Below are 18,371 nucleotides of genomic sequence, written 5' to 3' on the forward strand. Positions count from 1 at the left end.
GACAATCGCAGACAGCCTGTCCACAGGCTGTCCACAGGCTGTCCACAGGCTGTCCATAGGCTGTCCACAGGCTGTCCACAGGCTGTCCACAGGCTGTCCACAGCCTGCAGGAGCAACAGAAGCAGCACAACAGAGAGAATCAGGAAGTCTTTCCCTCCCACTGCAATAAGACAGTTCAACACATGAACTCACTCACACACATCATTTTCACATGTATCACCTCTGCTACCAAGGAACTTGTCAGGAGTGAGAAATCATATTCATAATTTTTTATCATATTTCAAATACACAGTTTCATTTTTATTTAAATTTTAACTGGAATCTTAACCTACTTTGCACTTTTTTAACTTATATTTCATGTCATGCAATAGTGGCGTATGTGGGGAAGTCTGGCTGATGTTTTTATGTTTTTTGATGACAGTGGAATTTCCCTTCGATGATTAATAAACATGTTATGTTATGTTATGTTATGGGACTGCAGAAGTTCAGCTTTGGGTTGGTTGCATTATGATTACTGCATCAGTAACATTTATCATCGAGCAGTACTGTTCATGCTTACAGTGCATGATTTTGTTTTGAAAACAACATACAGTATTTATCTCTGAATTTGTGTAAATGTAATAAATACATATTAAAATGATTAGATTAGGTTTTAGTGCTTAGTGTGTATGTGTATGGTTACATGTAAGTAACGACAGTTGCAGACTGTATATTCAGACCTGCCAGATTTTAAATGAAAAGCCTACAACTGGTACGAGAACAAGAGATAAACAACAGGTATTGTTTTCTTGAATATTTATATATAAATATTGAATATTATTCCATGTCATCTGCACTGTCATCATGTGTCACTGTCATCGACTCTTCACCGTGGCAGTTCTGCTTCGTGCGGAGACAAAATATTGGATCAAAGAAGGTGTTCTATACACCCTGAGACATGCTCTGGACATGACACTGTTATTGGGTAAACTTCCAGTGTCATTCAGTATCTGTTGTCTTCGTTCTGTGAATCATGCGGACTGTCTGGGCGGTTTGCAGATAGTTGGTATGTTTACCCTCATCACCTGCAGGGGTCGCTCTTCTACCAGCTGCAGTGCGCAGAGCGCACACACCTTGCCGCGCCTCAGTCTTACTTGCATGCAGAGAATCACAGGACAGGACCGGACAGGACCGGACAGGACGGGACGGGACGGGACGGGACGGGACAGGAGAGGACAGGACCGGGCGACACAAGACCGGACCGGATGGGACGGGACGGGGTCGAACAGGACCAGACCGGACGGGACAGGACAGGACAGGACAGGACAGGACAGGACAGGACAGGACAGGACAGGACAGGAGACGTGTGGAACAGTGTGGAGCTGAGCAGGAGCTGAAGGAGAGCTGCTGATCATCTCTGTGTATTGGAGGATACTGCGGACTGTGTAAGCTGTGGAGCGTCCTGGAGACATCTTCCTCCTCCTCCTCCTCCTCCTCCTCCTCCTCCTGTTCCGCGGGGACTCTGGAACCAGCCCCTTTGCTCCTCTGTGTTTTCCTCTGCTGAATGTCGGAATGTCGACTGCTGTTCTCACCGTGCTGCTGTCAGGTAGGCTCACTGTAGTGTGCGTGTGCGTGTGATTGTGTGCGCGTGTGTGTGTGAGATCTATCAGAGGGAAATAATGAGAAGGTCATTTGACATGGACAATATTTCACAACGAGTAAAAACTGAAAAAGTAAGGGAGTGTGTTTGTGTTTGTCTGTGAAGCTTCATAAAGAGCTTCAGCTTTAAGGGACAATTCCTGTGTTTCAGTATCAACATGCATCTCAGCAGTGATTCTCTGTTGAATGATTATTTCCTATGATGACATGTCATCATAGCAAAAAGGTTTCTTAAGCACGAAAGTCAATATTTTGTGAAGATCATGTGATCATCATGTGATATTAATTCAAGACATATGGCGCTGCTTGGCTTTTATGCTGAAATCCCTTGACAATGTATAACTTCCTACTTTCACTGTGAGCAAAAGTTGCACCTTTGCTCCTTTAATGTCGACAACATCTGGATTTGTTTCCCGCCAGTAAGAGGAAAAGAAAGTGGGAGTTGTGAAGGGAAGCTTTCCATGGTTGTGCTGGTTTTCTGGGCTTATTTCAAGGATTCCCATCAGGGTAGAGACCGAGGCCCTGTTTACACGACAATCAATATGTGTGTATCCGCAAAACTTTCTTCACTTTGGGGGGTCCGTTTACACGACACCAGTGTTCTGATCCACTGAATCCATGAAGTTTTTATCTCGGCTCCCGAAGTGGAAAGATTCTTTCATGGTCTCTGTTCCCTCCTGCAGAGATTGATGGAGGCTATGGAGCCTGTTACTGCTCATCTCTCCCCCTCCCTCCCCTTCCTTCTGCTCATCCACTTGTACACAAACATGGCCGACCCGTAGTGGTATTACTAGTGGTCTTATTCTAGTTTTATCCTCCAGATCAGTAGTTTAATAGTTGAGACTCTCCCTGATATCATCCGGTGTGTCATCAGTCCATACGGATGTCGGGTTCTCTCCATTTTCTTCACAATTATAGTGTTTTGTTCTCTGCACACGTCTGTGTGGTTTCATTACTAAATAAAGAACAGCGCCCTCCAGTGGCCCGGCAGACTAACTACATCGTTGTCTGTGTGTCTGCTGCTGCAGTGGAAACACAACACTCTTTAAGGGGTGAGGTGTCGTCATGTAAAACATTGTGGTGTAAACAGGGCCTCAGTCACATTCCTCTAATTATTCATGAAGGTTTAATTACACAGTGAGGTGACCACTGATATGATGGAGCTGCTGCTGGGAAGAACTCCACATGGTCTGCAGTATTTTAACACTTTTATTAGGTGGTATGTGTCAACGTGATGCAAACACTGAAGGACCAGGCGCTCCAGCAGGACATCGTGCTTGCAGAGGGTCACAGCTTTCCCACAGCATCATGGATCTTGTCTTAAAGGAAACAGGTTGCAGGACTGTGGTGGGACCATGGTAGAAACATGTGTTCTCCATTAGTGGTTAGAGCTGAACGTTTGACGTAATATCACCTTTCAGAACCGAGAAGAGATGACCCTGGCTCCCCGCTGCACCGCCCATGTTAACGCCACCTGCTCAGTTCTTCTGCTGTTTAACATACTCTGCACAGCACACCATGACACGGTCTGCAGTGTGGGAGGGCTCGGACTCGGTCTGGGACTTAATCACCATTTAGTCAAAGTTGCTGAGATTCTTCTTCCTGCGACTAACACACTGACATAAAGTTCATGTTGTTCACTCACACCAACCTGCAGCCTCTCTGTGGTGCTTCATTGTTTATCTTTCACAAGATTACATGTAAAGCTATAGTGCTCATTTTGAATTTTGGGACACATCAGAGAAATATTAAAATCTATACTCATTTTGTTCTGTTAGGAGGCGAATGTGACAAATAAAAGAAAGGCTCAATAGTTTTTACAATAAAAAATGAGTCACAGCCCAACATTAGACCTGCATGCCAATATCAGTTGATAAATATTTCAACTTCACCTTTCAGTCTGATGATTTCAAATTATGAAACGTCTCCAAGAAAACTTTAGAGTTTCGTTTCATGTGGGTGGTTTCATTTAACTTTACGGTCCATAATGCTGGTTCCCCTGTGTGGAGGGACGGAGCAAAACCAGCAGAAATATCTGGAAAATAAACAAAACACCTGAAAAAAAAAGCACACAATAGCATCAAATGGTGAGAACATCCAAAACAATTACAATGGTGGACAACAGTTCAACATTGTCAAGAAAACAAGATATCTGGAATTCACACATTATACTTATCCACTGATTACTACCACGTGTCGGGGCATGTGAGGATGGACTCGAGCGCCACCACAAACGAGGATTCTTGAAAACTCTGGCCACCGTGGAGATCTGGATAAACTCTGTGTCTCCAGTTGCATCTAATGGAGGGGAGGCGGAGATTTACGTCACAATTCGAAACAACATATTTTTATTCCAGGACTCTGATTGGCTATCATAGCTTCATGTGTTTCATTACACTGCCCCCTACAGGTTTAGCTGCTCATACCAAGTCTGAACCAGGGGCTTCATTAAAAATGTTGGTACCACCAAAAGCTGAAAATGGTGTGCAGCAAAACAATTCAGATTGGTAAAACGGTGCGTTCACACATCTACAGGTACTTTCCTTTTCTAGATCCAGTCCACCTGGAAGGTTGACCGTTCAGGCTCCGCCCCCAACACGCCCACTTTCTACCATCAATGCTCAATGCAAAGGGCCTCGTTATATTATTACATCTCAATCAGCCTGTTGATCTCCAGTATTTGATGCTAAATCCTGAAAGAAAAGATGAAGAAAAGGAATTTTACTGAGAGAGAAATAGTGATGGAGGAGGTGGAGGTCAGGTGATGATGGAGGTCAGGTGATGATCTTATCTGGTGTCACAGTAGTGGAATCACTACTAAAAGAAAAAACAAGTGATCAGCAGCTCGTCGTCACTGATGGAAATAGTGAGAGTCTGAGAGATCAGTGACTGTAGAGGTGGAGGAGAAGAGTCTGATCTGAAGGTGGAGGACAGAGGAGAGTGACATCATGGGGGAGAGTGACATCATGAAGGAGAGTGACATCATGGAGGAGAGTGACATCATGGGGGAGAGTGACATCATGGAGGTCAGAGGAGAGTGACATCATGGAGGAGAGTGACATCATGGAGGAGAGTGACATCATGGTGGAGAGTGACATCATGGTGGAGAGTGACATCATAGAGGAGAGTGACTTCATGGAGGAGAGTGACATCATGGAGGAGAGTGACATCATGGTGGAGAGTGACATCATAGAGGAGAGTGACTTCATGGGGAGAGTGACATCATGGAGGAGAGTGACATCATGGGGGAGAGTGACATCATGGTGGAGAGTGACATCATGGGGAGAGTGACATCATGGGGAGAGTGACATCATGGGGGAGAATGACATCATGGAGGTCAGAAGAGAGTGACATCATGGAGGAGAGTGACATCATGGGGGAGAGTGACATCATGGAGGTCAGAGGAGAGTGACATCATAGAGGAGAGTGACATCATAGAGGAGAGTGAGTTCATGGAGGAGAGTGACATCATGGTGGAGAGTGACATCATGGAGGAGAGTGACATCATAGAGGAGAGTGACATCATGGTAGTGACTCCACCGTGTGTCAGAGTGTCGTAGAGGAAGGAGACATTTAGGTGGAGACCAGCAGACTGATAAAGTTCAGTTTTATCTGGTTATTAAATGTATAAATTAAATATTTGAACGGTGAAAAGGTTCAGTGGACTTTAGGTTTTATCCTCAGTCACTAGAGGTGGAGGAGGAGGGTGGAGGAGGTCGTCTGTCTCCAGAGGTGGAGGAGGAGGGTGGAGGAGGTCGTCTGTCTCCAGACCGCATGACCGTACAGAGCACCCATAGTGCAGCTTTACTCACTGACTGTCACCGTGCTATTTCTGTGTTTCCTCTGAAATTAGACTGATTGTTACTCACTTTGTCACCATTAATAATCAATCAGTTCTATCCTCTATCATTAATAATCAATCAGTTCTATCCTCTGGATCATTGATAATCAATCAGTTCTATCCTCTATCATTGATAATCAATCAGTTCTATCCTCTATCATTGATAATCAATCAGTTCTATCCTCTATCATTGATAATCAATCAGTTCTATCCTCAGGATCATTGGAAGATGAAAGTTTAACATATGAACATGGTTCTGCTGATTCAGCAGTAACGTTCCACTAAAGGAACATCTAGAACTCTGCAGCTTGACTGTTTATGATCACGTGGATCAATAAATCTGATATTTGAAGAGATTACACGTATGAGATGAATCTGGTTCAGTTCTCCACCTCACCATCAGCACCACCAGGTTCTCCGTCTCCAGAATGTGTTGCTCAAGGTTCTAAGTTGTCGTACCGGTACCAACATTCTCCAGGCAAGTTTATTTTTCTAGATCACAAACTTCGAGTGGGAAGTGGCGTACGCATCTTTCAGGACCTTTTCAGCTTCAGCAGCCTTTATAACAGAGGCCCCTGGTGTATATGCTGGTCCGTATAAATAAAGATTTTTTTTGAATGTAGAAGAGGAAACATCCAGCTTTGTAAAAACCCGGGTACATGTGAACGTGGCCTGAGAGACGAGTCTGCCCACCAACTGAGGCACAAGCGTTCATGTGGTCAAACGCAGCAACTAAAGGATGAAAACACCTAAAAAGACTAAAACAGCAATGATATGACAGCAATTCTTAATTGTAGTTCTTAATTTGCACAAGTCGAGCACAAACCATTGTTCTGATCCACACAATTCATTTTGAAGGTTAAACTTGTTTTGATGGATTAATTTTATTTGGTGGAAAATAGTAAATCTGTTGTCTTTGTCTGGTTTAGTTTGGCCTTTGGTGTCGTGGCTGATTGATTACAAAATGTTGTGATATTTGATATTTTGTGATATTTGATATTTCTGGGTCAACCCTTCTTTAGAAAATGAAGCTTTGACAGAAATAAACAAGCCTTTAACTGGCAGCACGTCATCCACACTCATGAGTGGATCCGTGGTCTGGCTCAGCCTTCACACGGGGTCATGATATCACAATTAGTGTCCATGGAGGAGGGAGGTTTCATTACTTGCATTATGGGAATGAGTTCAACAGGCCGTGGCAGAAAGATGCTCTACCTCATGGCACTGCCTCCTCCTCGCTGCACTAATCAGACCCGGCTCAGCATCTCAGCAGCCACAGCTTCAGTGTGCATTGGATTTGATTGTGAGCTGTTGTGATCATTCAGGTCTGAAGTTATGCGGTTTGCCTGAAGGTCACTTTGAAGTTCACACTTTAATATTTCAGAGTCATGATGTGTTGGAAGCTGCAGTCGTCAAATGACTTTGGAATGAAAAGCAACACAGTTTTGTATCCATTCATGGTCGACAGTGGAAATAATTCCAGGATGGTCAGACTGAATGAAGGACTATTTCAGGATTTGTGAGCCGCATGCATGATTAGGAAACAAGGCTCTTTCCCTGTCTTACTCTTTATACATTCAGTTGAATATAAATCCGTCACTCGGCTGTTTTTCAGTGTTCAGTCTATTTATAGGATTCTCCTTGTGACCTTTATGATATTCTTTATTTCCCTGCTGCCATGCAGTCCGGCGCACGATCACATCTGAGACACTTCCTGTCACCTGACAGACTGTCAGGTGACTCCAGCAAGCTCAGATCACACAAACTATTAGTCGTCATGTTTTATATATAGAACATGTTACCAGAGGCAGGGAGGAGAATCTGTCAGATGTGCAGAGGATGAAAATCTCCATTGCCAGTGGTCACAGAGTGACACGTTGCAGCACTCTGACAGTCTCTGTCACGCTCTGCCCTCATAGCCTCCACTTCTCTCGGCAGTCATCTCAGAGGTGACAGTCAGGAGGAGACAGGTTGATGGCTCTGGATCTGTTATTGTTTCAGTGCTCTGTGGGACTACAGTTTGTGACTGCACTCCAACCCCCACGCTGAGTTTGTGATCTTCACGCCAGCTGGTCTTTGTATCATCTCAGGTTCACCTCAGGCCTGTCCGACCCGCCTGCCGGCATCTCGTCTCCAGTGCTCGTTTGACTGAATACGCTCAGCGAGTTGGTGTGCCGAGGAATTTCACATGACACATTGGGAATGATGAAGCAAGGCATCAAAAAACACATTTTTCTCTCCAACAGCATGAAGCGTCACACGGTGGCCACTCTGAGATTCTGACGCACGACGTGCACAGTGACCGGCCTGACGGCGACGCCCCCTCTGACACTTCTGACAGTTCCAGGCACAGTCAGGACTTTTCAGACAGGGACAAACGCCTCCGACCGTCTCTCTGTCTCCCACCACCAGGAGCGTTACAGCCCTGAGCCCAGAGCAAACCACAGACGCTCCAGAGCTCGCTCCTCATCGTCCATCCCTGGACTGACATTAACACAAGTGCTAATCCAACGTCGCCTCCTTGTTTCCTGCAGTCAGGCAGAGTGAGTCGTCATCGGCAGCAGAAACTCCGTCCCTGAACAGTCACAGCCAGACACCCAGCTTTAACCTGGTGAGCCTAACTTCTGAGTGGACTCAAAACACCACTGTCCAACTTAACAAGTACACTTGGATCAAATTTTGTGCTCAACCTTCTCAGACACATTGCTAGTTTGAAACACTAGTTAGGACTCATTATGACTTACACAAAGTCACATACAGGCTTTTCCATGCATCCCTCATCATAGGTGACCCCCCCCCCCCCCTCCAGCTCGCATAACTGAGTCACAAAGTCATTCACAAAGTCAACCATATGCGGGTGCCACCAATGTCTGAGCTGGGCCAAAACTGCTTTCTGGCCAACATGTGCCGGTGAGTGGGCTTCTTCAACTAATACCTTCAACAGAACCTGTGAAGGAATGGGACGTCTACCCTTACCTCTCCACAGCCCGTCCCCCCCTTTTATTGCCCCAGAAGAGATCCAGCTGGATTTCTCTTCAGGTGAAGCCTTACCTTGGTCATGGAGCAACATGTTCAGATCAATCTTTGGTCCCATGGGCTGTTTTGGTTCACTTCCCATTCGTTGTAGGGTCGGTTTTGTTCTTAGTCGAGTCATTTTTTCTGTGAGTAATAACTTTTGTCTGCATCGTTGCAGCCTGCGCTAAATGCAGACAGAAGCCCAGTCCGACTTGCAACACTTCCTTCTGCTTTCGTGCTTTTGTCTTAGTCAACAGTCGTCCTTTCTCAATGTCTCGGTCCAAATCTTTTATTCGTTTGAAAAAGCAATCAATTGTTTTAATGCGGCAACAACATCCATCCGAAGTTTATCATTTGGAAATGTTCCTTTTTTCTGCAGTCTGCCAATTCAATTTTTTGCCTCTGTCAAACTCTTCTCTTTCTCTCTGTCCGGGCCAATTACTGCACTCCTGTAAAATGGCCATATTCTCTGCAATTGCACTCCAACCGGTTGAACATCCTCATTACCATCACCATATATATCCAAATGATTCTCCTCAATTTCTCGTTCAAATTCACCTTCCATCTTCAGCGGTCTATCGCTGACCCACTTTTATCACTTAACACAATCCTTCAATAAACTTCCAAAAATCCTTTCTCAACACGCCACAATTATTTCAACACAACAGTTTTAACAAAATTATTTCAGCACAACAGTTTTAACGCAACAGTTTTAATAAATATACTAAGCCCGGGTCTCCCTGAGACCTCTATTTGGGCTAGTCTTCTGACCACTGGGCCGCCAATAGGCTCCTTAGTCGCAACCAGGAAATTATTTGCGAAACTATTTATCTCACATTGATATTTCTTCCTTACCGCACACAAAACACTTAATTAAGGACTTCCACAAACTCATTCCACCCTTAATTTAAATTCACATCCAAATCTGACATTTTTGTCTTATAGAAACAGGTAATGTCTCACAATTCGTCTTTCAGCCGGCTGGGGTGGAATTCAGTTGTGCAGAACGTCCCTCTGACTCAGTCCTTCAACTGACATCCTTTTCCTGTTGTGAACAATTCTTATTCCTCTTTTTATGCTTCACCCTAATGACTCACAACTGCGTTGCCAGGTCCCCCATCAACCACATCATAAAGTACGCAGATGATACTACAGTGGTGAGCCTAATCCAGAACCATGATGACTGGGCCTACAGAGAGGAGGTGCTGCATCTGGCTGACTGGTGCAGGAGGATCAATCTTCTCCTGAATGTGGACAAAACAAAAGAACTCATTGTTGACTTGAGGAGGAGCCCACCCTGCCACTCTCCACTGATTATTAAGTGGAGGTGGTGGAAAGCACCAAGTTCCTGGTGGGGCACATAACCATCAATCTATCTTGGTCCTTGAACACCTTGTCTCTGACAAAGCGAGCGCAGCAGCGTTTGTACTCATCTACCTGCCAGCATCCTCACCACTTTCTATCGAAGCACCATAGCGAGTGTACCGACCACTGACCTCTCTCTGTGGTGTGGAGCTGTTCAGCTGCAGACTGGAAGGGCCTCCAGAGAGTGGTGAGGACAGCAAACGCAGGTCCCAAATGCTGTCTGTCGCCAGCTCAAAACATTGTCAGAGACTGAACACACCCAGATCATGGACAGATCTCTCTGCTGGCTTCTGGGAGGAGGTACCACAGTCTCAAGTGCAGAACAACCAGGTTCTGCTACAGCATTAAGGCAGACTTGTTCATGGTGGACGCTGGACTCCGCCAGGGCTGTGCCTTGTCACTCCTTTTGTTCATGATCTTCATGGACAGGATGTCGAGGTGCAGCTGGGGTCAGGAGGGCATCCTGTGGGGGGGCCGGAGGGTGACGTCTCTGATCTTTGCGGATGACATCGTCCTTCTGGCGGTGTCACCTGAGGGCCTCCAGAGTTCACTGGAATGGTTTGGGGCGGTGGAGTGTGAAGCGGTTTCAGATGCGGATCAGCACCTCCAAATCTGTGTCCATGGTCCTCTCACGGAAAAGGATGGCAGGTCCTCTCCAGGTGTGGGGGGTGGGGGGGGGCTTCCCCAGGTGGAGGAGTTTAAGTATCTCAGGGTTTTATTCAAGAGTGATGGGAGGAGGGATGGTGAGGTCGGCCACAAGTTCAGACAGGCGGCTGCAGTAAAGCAGTCACTGTACCGGACCGTTGTGGTAAAGAGGAGCTGAGGTCTCTGTTTACTGGTCTCTCTACATCCCCACCCTCTCCTATGAACTTTGGATCTTGACCCAAAGAAGGAGGTCGCAGGTACAAGTGGCCAAGATGAGTTTTCTCTGCAAGGTGGTGGGCGTCACTCTTTGTGACAGAGTGAGAAGCTCAGCCATTCGGGAGAGACTCAAAGTCCAGCCGCTACTCTTCCGCATTGAGAGGAGCTAGTTGAGGTGGTTCATCTGATCAGGACGCCCCCTGGTGGGCTCCCTGTAGAGGTCCACCAAGCACGTCCAATTGGGAGGAGGCCCCGAGGTCAGCCCAGGACTCGCTGGAGAGATTAGATCTCTGGTTTGGTCTGGGAGCGTCTCGGGTTCACCTCAGAAGAGCTGAAGGAAGTTGCAGGGGACAGGAATGCCTGGGCTTCTCTGCTCTCTATACTGCCAACGCCACCGCAAACAGACTCAGCCAGAAAGAGGATGGATGGATCATTTTCCTCACTGGGAGCATTTTTAATAATATTGTTTAATACATTCCATATACCTTTAATATTATTTTCTATTAATTTATTATATTCTTTTTTACATGCCCTCATAATATCATAATATTTCTGAAATTCTTTTCTGCCTCCTTAGTTCTATATTTTATAAATTCTCTGTATAACGTGTTTTTCTTTTTACATCCATTTTTTTTTTTACCCCTTTGTCATCCATTGATTATCTTTATATTTTCCTTTCTCTCTACATTTTATAATAGGACTGTGTTTGTATTATTCAAGTTATATAATAACTTGAATAGTCTATCATAAGCATTGTCAACATGTTTTTCTTTAGAAATTGCTTCCCAGTTATATGATTGTAATTCATTTTTTAGTTTATTCAAGGATTCCTCAGTTCTGACTGTCTGTAGTGATGTTCATTGTCTATCTTAGTATTTCTGTGGTTTTTGTCATAAATTGTAAAACCTGGAAGGTGGTCACTGATATCATTTATTAATAGTCCACTCACTATGATATTATCTATGATGTTTGTAAATATATGATGAATTAATGTTGCCCTGTGTGGTAACCCTGCTGGTCTGGTGATTTTTGGAAATAAATTATAACAGCATATAAGTGTATTTAGGAATTCTTCTGTCTATTGGCGTCTGTTTGGATTAAGCAAATCAATATTGAAATCACCAGAAATTAATATAACTTATGTATTTGTTTTTCAGAGATAGTCCTCCATCCATTCTTTAAAGAACCTGGTGCTCTGTAAATGCAACTTACAACAGCATTTTTCTTTTTTTTCATATATATTTAAATGGTAATTGTAACCCTTATTACATTGTGTATGCTTGTTTTGATCTCCCGCACTTCTTTTGATAATGATTTTAACAGCCTTTAAGGTTCACTTGTTGCTGCTGAAGTAGTGGAGTGAACATCTCCTGCTGTTGGAGTAACTCGTTTACCTGAGTGAGCTGGACAGATTATTCCTCTGTTTTTGTCTGCAGAATTACACAGATGACAGAAAACACACAAAACGAACGCAGTCGTAACAAGAGTCCTTCAGCACTGACAGGACTCTTTCTCTCATCTCCCCCTCTTTGACTAACCCGGGTCTGCGCTTCCCCTGCGCTCGTCTTATCAGATCAAGATAAGCTCACACACACACACACAGCTACAGTTAGCGAATAACTGCTATCTGGTGCTGCAAGACCACATCCGTCTCGATCACCAGGGTTCTAACTGCATGTCCAGACATCCACTTAGAACTCCGGCGCTCAGAACCGGGCCAACGGAACCGTCCGTTCGTTTACAGTAGGTGAGACCACTTCGCTCCGAGACCGCCCTCGCGCATGCGTGTGCGACGGACGTCTTGTTTATCTGGCCGCTAAGCAACCGCTGCATCCCCCAGAAAGAGCGAGTCAAACGCCTCTAGTGGTCGCGTGGGTCATCGCATTCCCTCTTGACATCCACCTGGTGGACGCATCAAGTCATTGCGCTCTCCCTTTGTGCGCCGCCGCACGCCCTTAGTGGTCTTCACGGTCACCACACTGACCCACCAATGTCTGCCTCCATCTGGTGGACATTCGTGGTCATCACACCCACTCACCCTCATCACTCATCACTCATCACTCATCACTCATCACTCAACACTCATCACTCATCACTCAACACACACACACACACACACACACACACACACACACACACACACACACACACACACACACACACACACACACACACACTGAATTGAACGATTCTTGGTGATTATTGTGTATTTATTGTTGACATTCACTGGTTTGTAACAGTCTGTGCTCGGATCTCACACCTTCCCTTTTATTTAAGATTGTTATATTTTTACACAGAAATAATAACTAACTTAAATAAAACTTTTACAAACGAGACTGATATTTTGGTATTAGCTATTTCCAGTTTATCTGGTGGTGCCCCAATTTATTATTAATAAATAAATAAATTTATTCCAATTAATAATTTTTCATTAATAAATAATTTTTGATAATTTATTAACTTTTAAGTAATTACTTAATTACTTCAGGAGTTGTTAATGAGTAAATTACCATTTACATCTATTAATAATTTCTATTTTTCATAAATAACTTGCAGTGATTTATTACTTTCAGTAATCTATTACTTACAGTAATTTAATGCTAATAACCAACCATAAATCCCAACAATTCAAAGGAACTTGTATAGTCTAGTCTGCAGCGGCTGTTCGTACATGTGTCACATCACGGTGATTGATTGCATGAATAACTGTATTTGTGTGACTCTTTCAGCTGGGGGAACCTTACAAACTGATTTTTCCTCATGATGTATTTCCAGAAAGGCTTTAAATGATCTCAGTGTGAGATTGTGATCAAATTAAGGTCAATTATAATGAAAAGAAAAAGTCTTCTTTTCTTGATAACATGATGTGGGGCCGGCCTGGGGCAGAAAAGCTGAAGTGAACTGGAAAAGAATGATGAGTGTCATTCTTACAACGTGATGGTTTATTTTAATACACATTCAAGGTTGTGATTTTAAAAATATTGCTTTGAAGTGTTTTGTTTACTCTTCAGTGAAGCATATTTAATTAAAATGATGGGAGGAATGATTGTATTCCCAAATGATAAGAATAATTCAGACGGAGGGGTCCTTTGTGAGTGAATGTGTTATTTTATATGAATGTCTACCGTGAAGATGTACTGTGGCTTCACATGTTCACACAACACGTTTTGTGCAGTTGGCAAGATTAACTTGTGATAAATTACATATTTTAGGATATTTCAGGTTCATTAAAAAGATATTGTATAGAAAAAATACACGTTCAAGATATATTCAGGTTTTCAGGTTGCGTATAAGAAAACATACAACTGAAACGTCGTATTTTTGGGGCTTTTCTTATGCTTGTAATTTTAACAAATTCATTTCACTAGTAGTTTCTGAGTGTTGTTTGTTGACTTCTTAGCTGTACATTTCTTATATTGTGAATGTATACATGTGAATGACTGCATTAAAGCCTTAAAGACAAATTATACATTTATTTACGTCAGCCTTAATTCAGGATGGTCTTCAAACTGCGAGGATCAATAAAGAAACATCACATGTATATTGATATACTGTGCACCAGGAGTCTCTGTGGAATGTTGTTCTTTCTTAACACCCTCAGGAAATGTAGTCTTTGTGGGGTCTTTTTCAGCAGCCTAGTGGCGTTCAGGTCCAGGTCAGGTCCCCCTTGATGTGGACTCCCAGGAAATGGAAGTCAGCACTGGGATAGCACCGAGCTGCCGCAAGTGTACCATCGTCTTGGTATATTGATCAGCATGCAAAAACATATATTGTGATTAATATTCCTGCTTCCCCTTCAGACTATAGAGGTTTCTTCTGGACAGTCTGGCTTCTTTCAACAATACAAATGTAAAAAAGAACCTGTGATTCTAGGATTGTCTGGGATTCTTCTCAAATCAAAAAGCTGTTGGAAATCCAGAGTTAACTGTCATGGAGTCCTAAATTTGACATGCATTGTGGGACATGTCCTCCATCAGTACTCAGTGGCGTTTCTAGATGTAAATACTTGGTTGGGCAAGACTGTATTTCAGTTCTAGTGACGTCAATGAATGCAAAGTAAAGTAGGTGCACAACGTTTTAGCCACATTATAACAACCATACAGGTACTGCGCCCGTGAAAAGGTTGTGCACTGGAAATAGACGATAAAAACAAATAAAAAATCAATTGAGAAAAAAAAAAAAAAGGCAAATCTCAGGATCAAACCAGGGTTTGCTGGTCTGAAGATGAATGTTCCACCACTCAACCACCAGCAGAGTTTCTGAACCAAGAGATACTTAGAGACTCTTGATCACGTGTCACAGTTTACCACCAGTGTCCTCCACTTTCTCCACTAAAGACTTTCAAACTCCTCCAGTAAATAATCCACCTCATTCAGTTTGATTCTTAACTGTGTGTTTGCTGCTCACAAGATGGTATTTGTTCGAATTGCTCCGGTTCTGTGAAGCAGAGCCTCAATCAGCAACAGCCAATCAGCTCTGAGCTTCTAAATGACATTGTTAGTGGGCGGGGCTTCAAGACCCATGAAGAATGAACAGAGCCACAGCCTGAGCAGGAACACTTTACTGCAAGCAATACACACTGCATGGTGAGGGAGGGGCGAGCTACACTAATGCAATACACACTGCATGGTGAGGGAGGGGCGAGCTACACTAATGCAATACACACTGCATGGTGAGGGAGGGGCGAGCTACACTAATGCAATACACACTGCATGGTGAGAGAGGGGCGAGCTACACTAATGCAATACACACTGCATGGTGAGGGAGGGGCGAGCTACACTAATGCAATACACACTGCATGGTGAGAGAGGGGAGAGCTACACTAATGCAATACACACTGCGTGGTGAGAGAGGGGCGAGCACCAGGCACCAGGTGGCGCTCAGCCCCACCTGTCCCTAATGAACAGTTGCCCCGCCAATACTTCATGCGGTGACGCAGTGAATACTGTTGATTTGAGACAATCATGTGGATTTCAAGCCATAGGTCTCATAAAAGGTCTGCACTGGTGGCAAAATGAAACCGTCCTCCAGTTCTGAAGATGCACTGCCTTTTAAGCTCTTTGTGAATACCTTTGACACAACAGGACCTTGGGTGACCAAGATTTTTAATCTGTCGCTCTCTTCAGGCAGGTTTCCTAATTTGTTCAAACACGCTATTGTGGAACCGAAACTTTAAAAAAACAATCTGGACCAATCAGACCTCAGGAACTTTAGGCCCATTTCGAAACTTCCCTTTTTGTGCAAACTGCTGGACAAAGTGGTTTCATTGCAACTCTCATCATTTTTGGAGTCACGTAACATCTCTGATGTGTTTCAATCAGGGTTTGGTAAACACCGCTCTACAGAGAGTTTGGTAAACACCGCTCTACAGAGGGTTTGGTAAACACCGCTCTACAGAGGGTTTGGTAAACACCGCTCTACAAAGGGTTTGGTAAACACTGCTCTACAGAGGGTTTGGTAAACACCGCTCTACAGAGAGTTTGGTAAACACCGCTCTACAGAGGGTTTGGTAAACACCGCTCTACAGAGGGTTTGGTAAACACCGCTCTACAGAGGGTTTGGTAAACACCGCTCTACAGAGGGTTTGGTAAACACTGCTCTACAGAGGGTTTGGTAAACACCGCTCTACAGAGGGTTTGGTAAACACCGCTCTACAGAGACTGCTCTGTTGAAAGTGTCCAGTGACATCATGATGTCTGCAGACTCGGGGAGATGCTCGGTGCTGGTCCTATTGGACCTCTCCTCAGCCTTCGACACAGTCGACCACCTGATCCTGATAAACAGGTTACGTGACCGGATTGAAATGTCGGGTCCAGTGCGGTGTGCCCCAAGGCTCTGTTTTGGGACCTCTCCTGTTCTTGTTGTCTGTTCTTCCTCTCGGTCAGATAATCCAGTGACGTGTCCTACCACCAGGTGATCTTCAGTTGTACTGTTCATTTAAGACTTCTGAGGTCCACAAACTGAGCTCCTTAATCAGCTGTCTCACACAAGTGAAGCAGTGGTTCAGTGAAAATAGTCTCCAACTGAACTCTGCCAAAACTGAGACACTTATTATGGCCCCAGATAGTGGTACCCCCTCTATCAAACAGTACCTGGGTGAACTGAGCCTTTCAGCCAAAACAAAGCTGAAGAACTTAGGGCTGATCTTTGATGAGTCCACGTCACTGGAGCGTCACTGTAGACAGCTGGTAAAGAACTGCTTCTTTCAGTTGTGTAACATCACCAAGCTCAGGTCCATGATGTCCAGAGAAGAGCTCCAAATGATCATCCATGCATTTGTGTCCTCACGCCTGGACGACTGCAACAGCCTCTTCACATGACTCAACAAAGAAGAGCTGCTCGTTACAGTTAGTCCAGAACTCAGCCTCCAGACTTTAGACCAGCACCACCAGGAGGAACCATCTTCCCCTGTGTTAAGATCTCTTCACTGGCTCTCTGTTCAGCTCTCTGTTCAGCTCTCTGTTCAGCTCCATGTTCAGCTCTCTGTTCAGCTCTCTGTTCAGCTCTCTGTTCAGCTCCATGTTCAGCTCCATGTTCAGCTCTCTGTTCAGCTCCATGTTCAGCTCCATGTTCAGCTCTCTGTTCAGCTCCATGTTCAGCTCCATGTTCAGCTCTCTGTTCAGCTCCTACAGCTCGACTAGGAGCTTGAGAACGTCTGGGCAGAACCTGTTAAAGGTTCCACGTACCTGTTTTAAAACTCGGGGAGACGATCAGTCAAAGCTGCTGCGCCCCGACTTTGGAATGAACTCCCACTGGACCTGCGCTCTCTGGACTCAGCGGACGTCTTTAAAAAGCCTAAAAACACATTTCTTTGCTAAAACATTCTAGTCCAATCGACTCATTGACTGTCAGCATTTGTTGTGTTTTTAAGATGTTTCTTTTATCTGTTTTATCTGTTTCTACTGTGAAGCACTTTGTGACTCCGTGTCTGTGAAAAGCACTATAGAAATAAAATTTACTTACTTACGTAGTTAAAATGTCATGATGGGCTGGATTCAGTTCAACACACACGCTCTGTGATTTTTGTTTAGTTTGCATATATATAGAACGGTGTTTCGGTATACATTTCAGGTGAATGGCTTTAATATTTGTCAGAGGTATCACAGGTAATACGTTTTTTAAAAACATTTTCTTCCATCCATCCATCCATTTTCTTCCGCTTATCCGGGGGCGGGTCGCGGGGGCTCTTCCGGTGGGACCCCAAGGCGTTCCCAGGCCAGCCGAGACACATAGTCTCTCCAGCGTGTCCTAGGTCTGCCCCGAGGCATCCTACTGGAGGGACATGCCTGTCGATCTCACGCTCCATCCTCCCCCCACTCGTGAACAAGACCCCGAGATACTTGAACTCCTCCACTTGGGACAAGGGCTCTCCACCGACCTGAAGGGGGCAAGCTACCTTCTTCCGGTCGAGAACCATGGCCTCGGATTTAGAGGTGCTGAGGCTCATCCCAGTTGCGGTCCCACACGGCTGCGAACCGCGCCAGTGCACGCTGAAGGTCCAGGTTTGATGAAGCCACAAGGACCACATCGTCTGCAAAAAGCAGAGACGAGATCCTGTGGTCCCCAAACCGGACCCCCTCCGGTCCCTGGCTATGCGAACCAAACTCCTGCTCCGGGTGTCCAGGGATCGAACAGCCCTTAGCAAAGGGTC

At 44.7% G+C, this 18,371-nt stretch overlaps 1 protein-coding gene across 1 annotated transcript in view; it reads left to right on the top strand.

Annotated features, from left to right (window-relative positions):
• Nucleotides 1-1,128: 1,128 nt before the first annotated feature.
• clmpa (CXADR like membrane protein a) overlaps nt 1,129-18,371 on the top strand; it is a 63,082-nt gene continuing 45,839 nt past the window's right edge. Inside the window, exon 1 of the mRNA XM_080483791.1 lies at nt 1,129-1,585. Within this exon, the coding sequence (XP_080339917.1) occupies nt 1,552-1,585 (34 nt within the window). The 5' untranslated portion in view covers nt 1,129-1,551. The remainder of the gene's footprint in view (nt 1,586-18,371) is intronic.

Source organism: Lipophrys pholis, assembly GCF_963383615.2.
Source record: "Lipophrys pholis genome assembly, chromosome: 16".
Taxonomy (NCBI): domain Eukaryota; kingdom Metazoa; phylum Chordata; class Actinopteri; order Blenniiformes; family Blenniidae; genus Lipophrys; species Lipophrys pholis.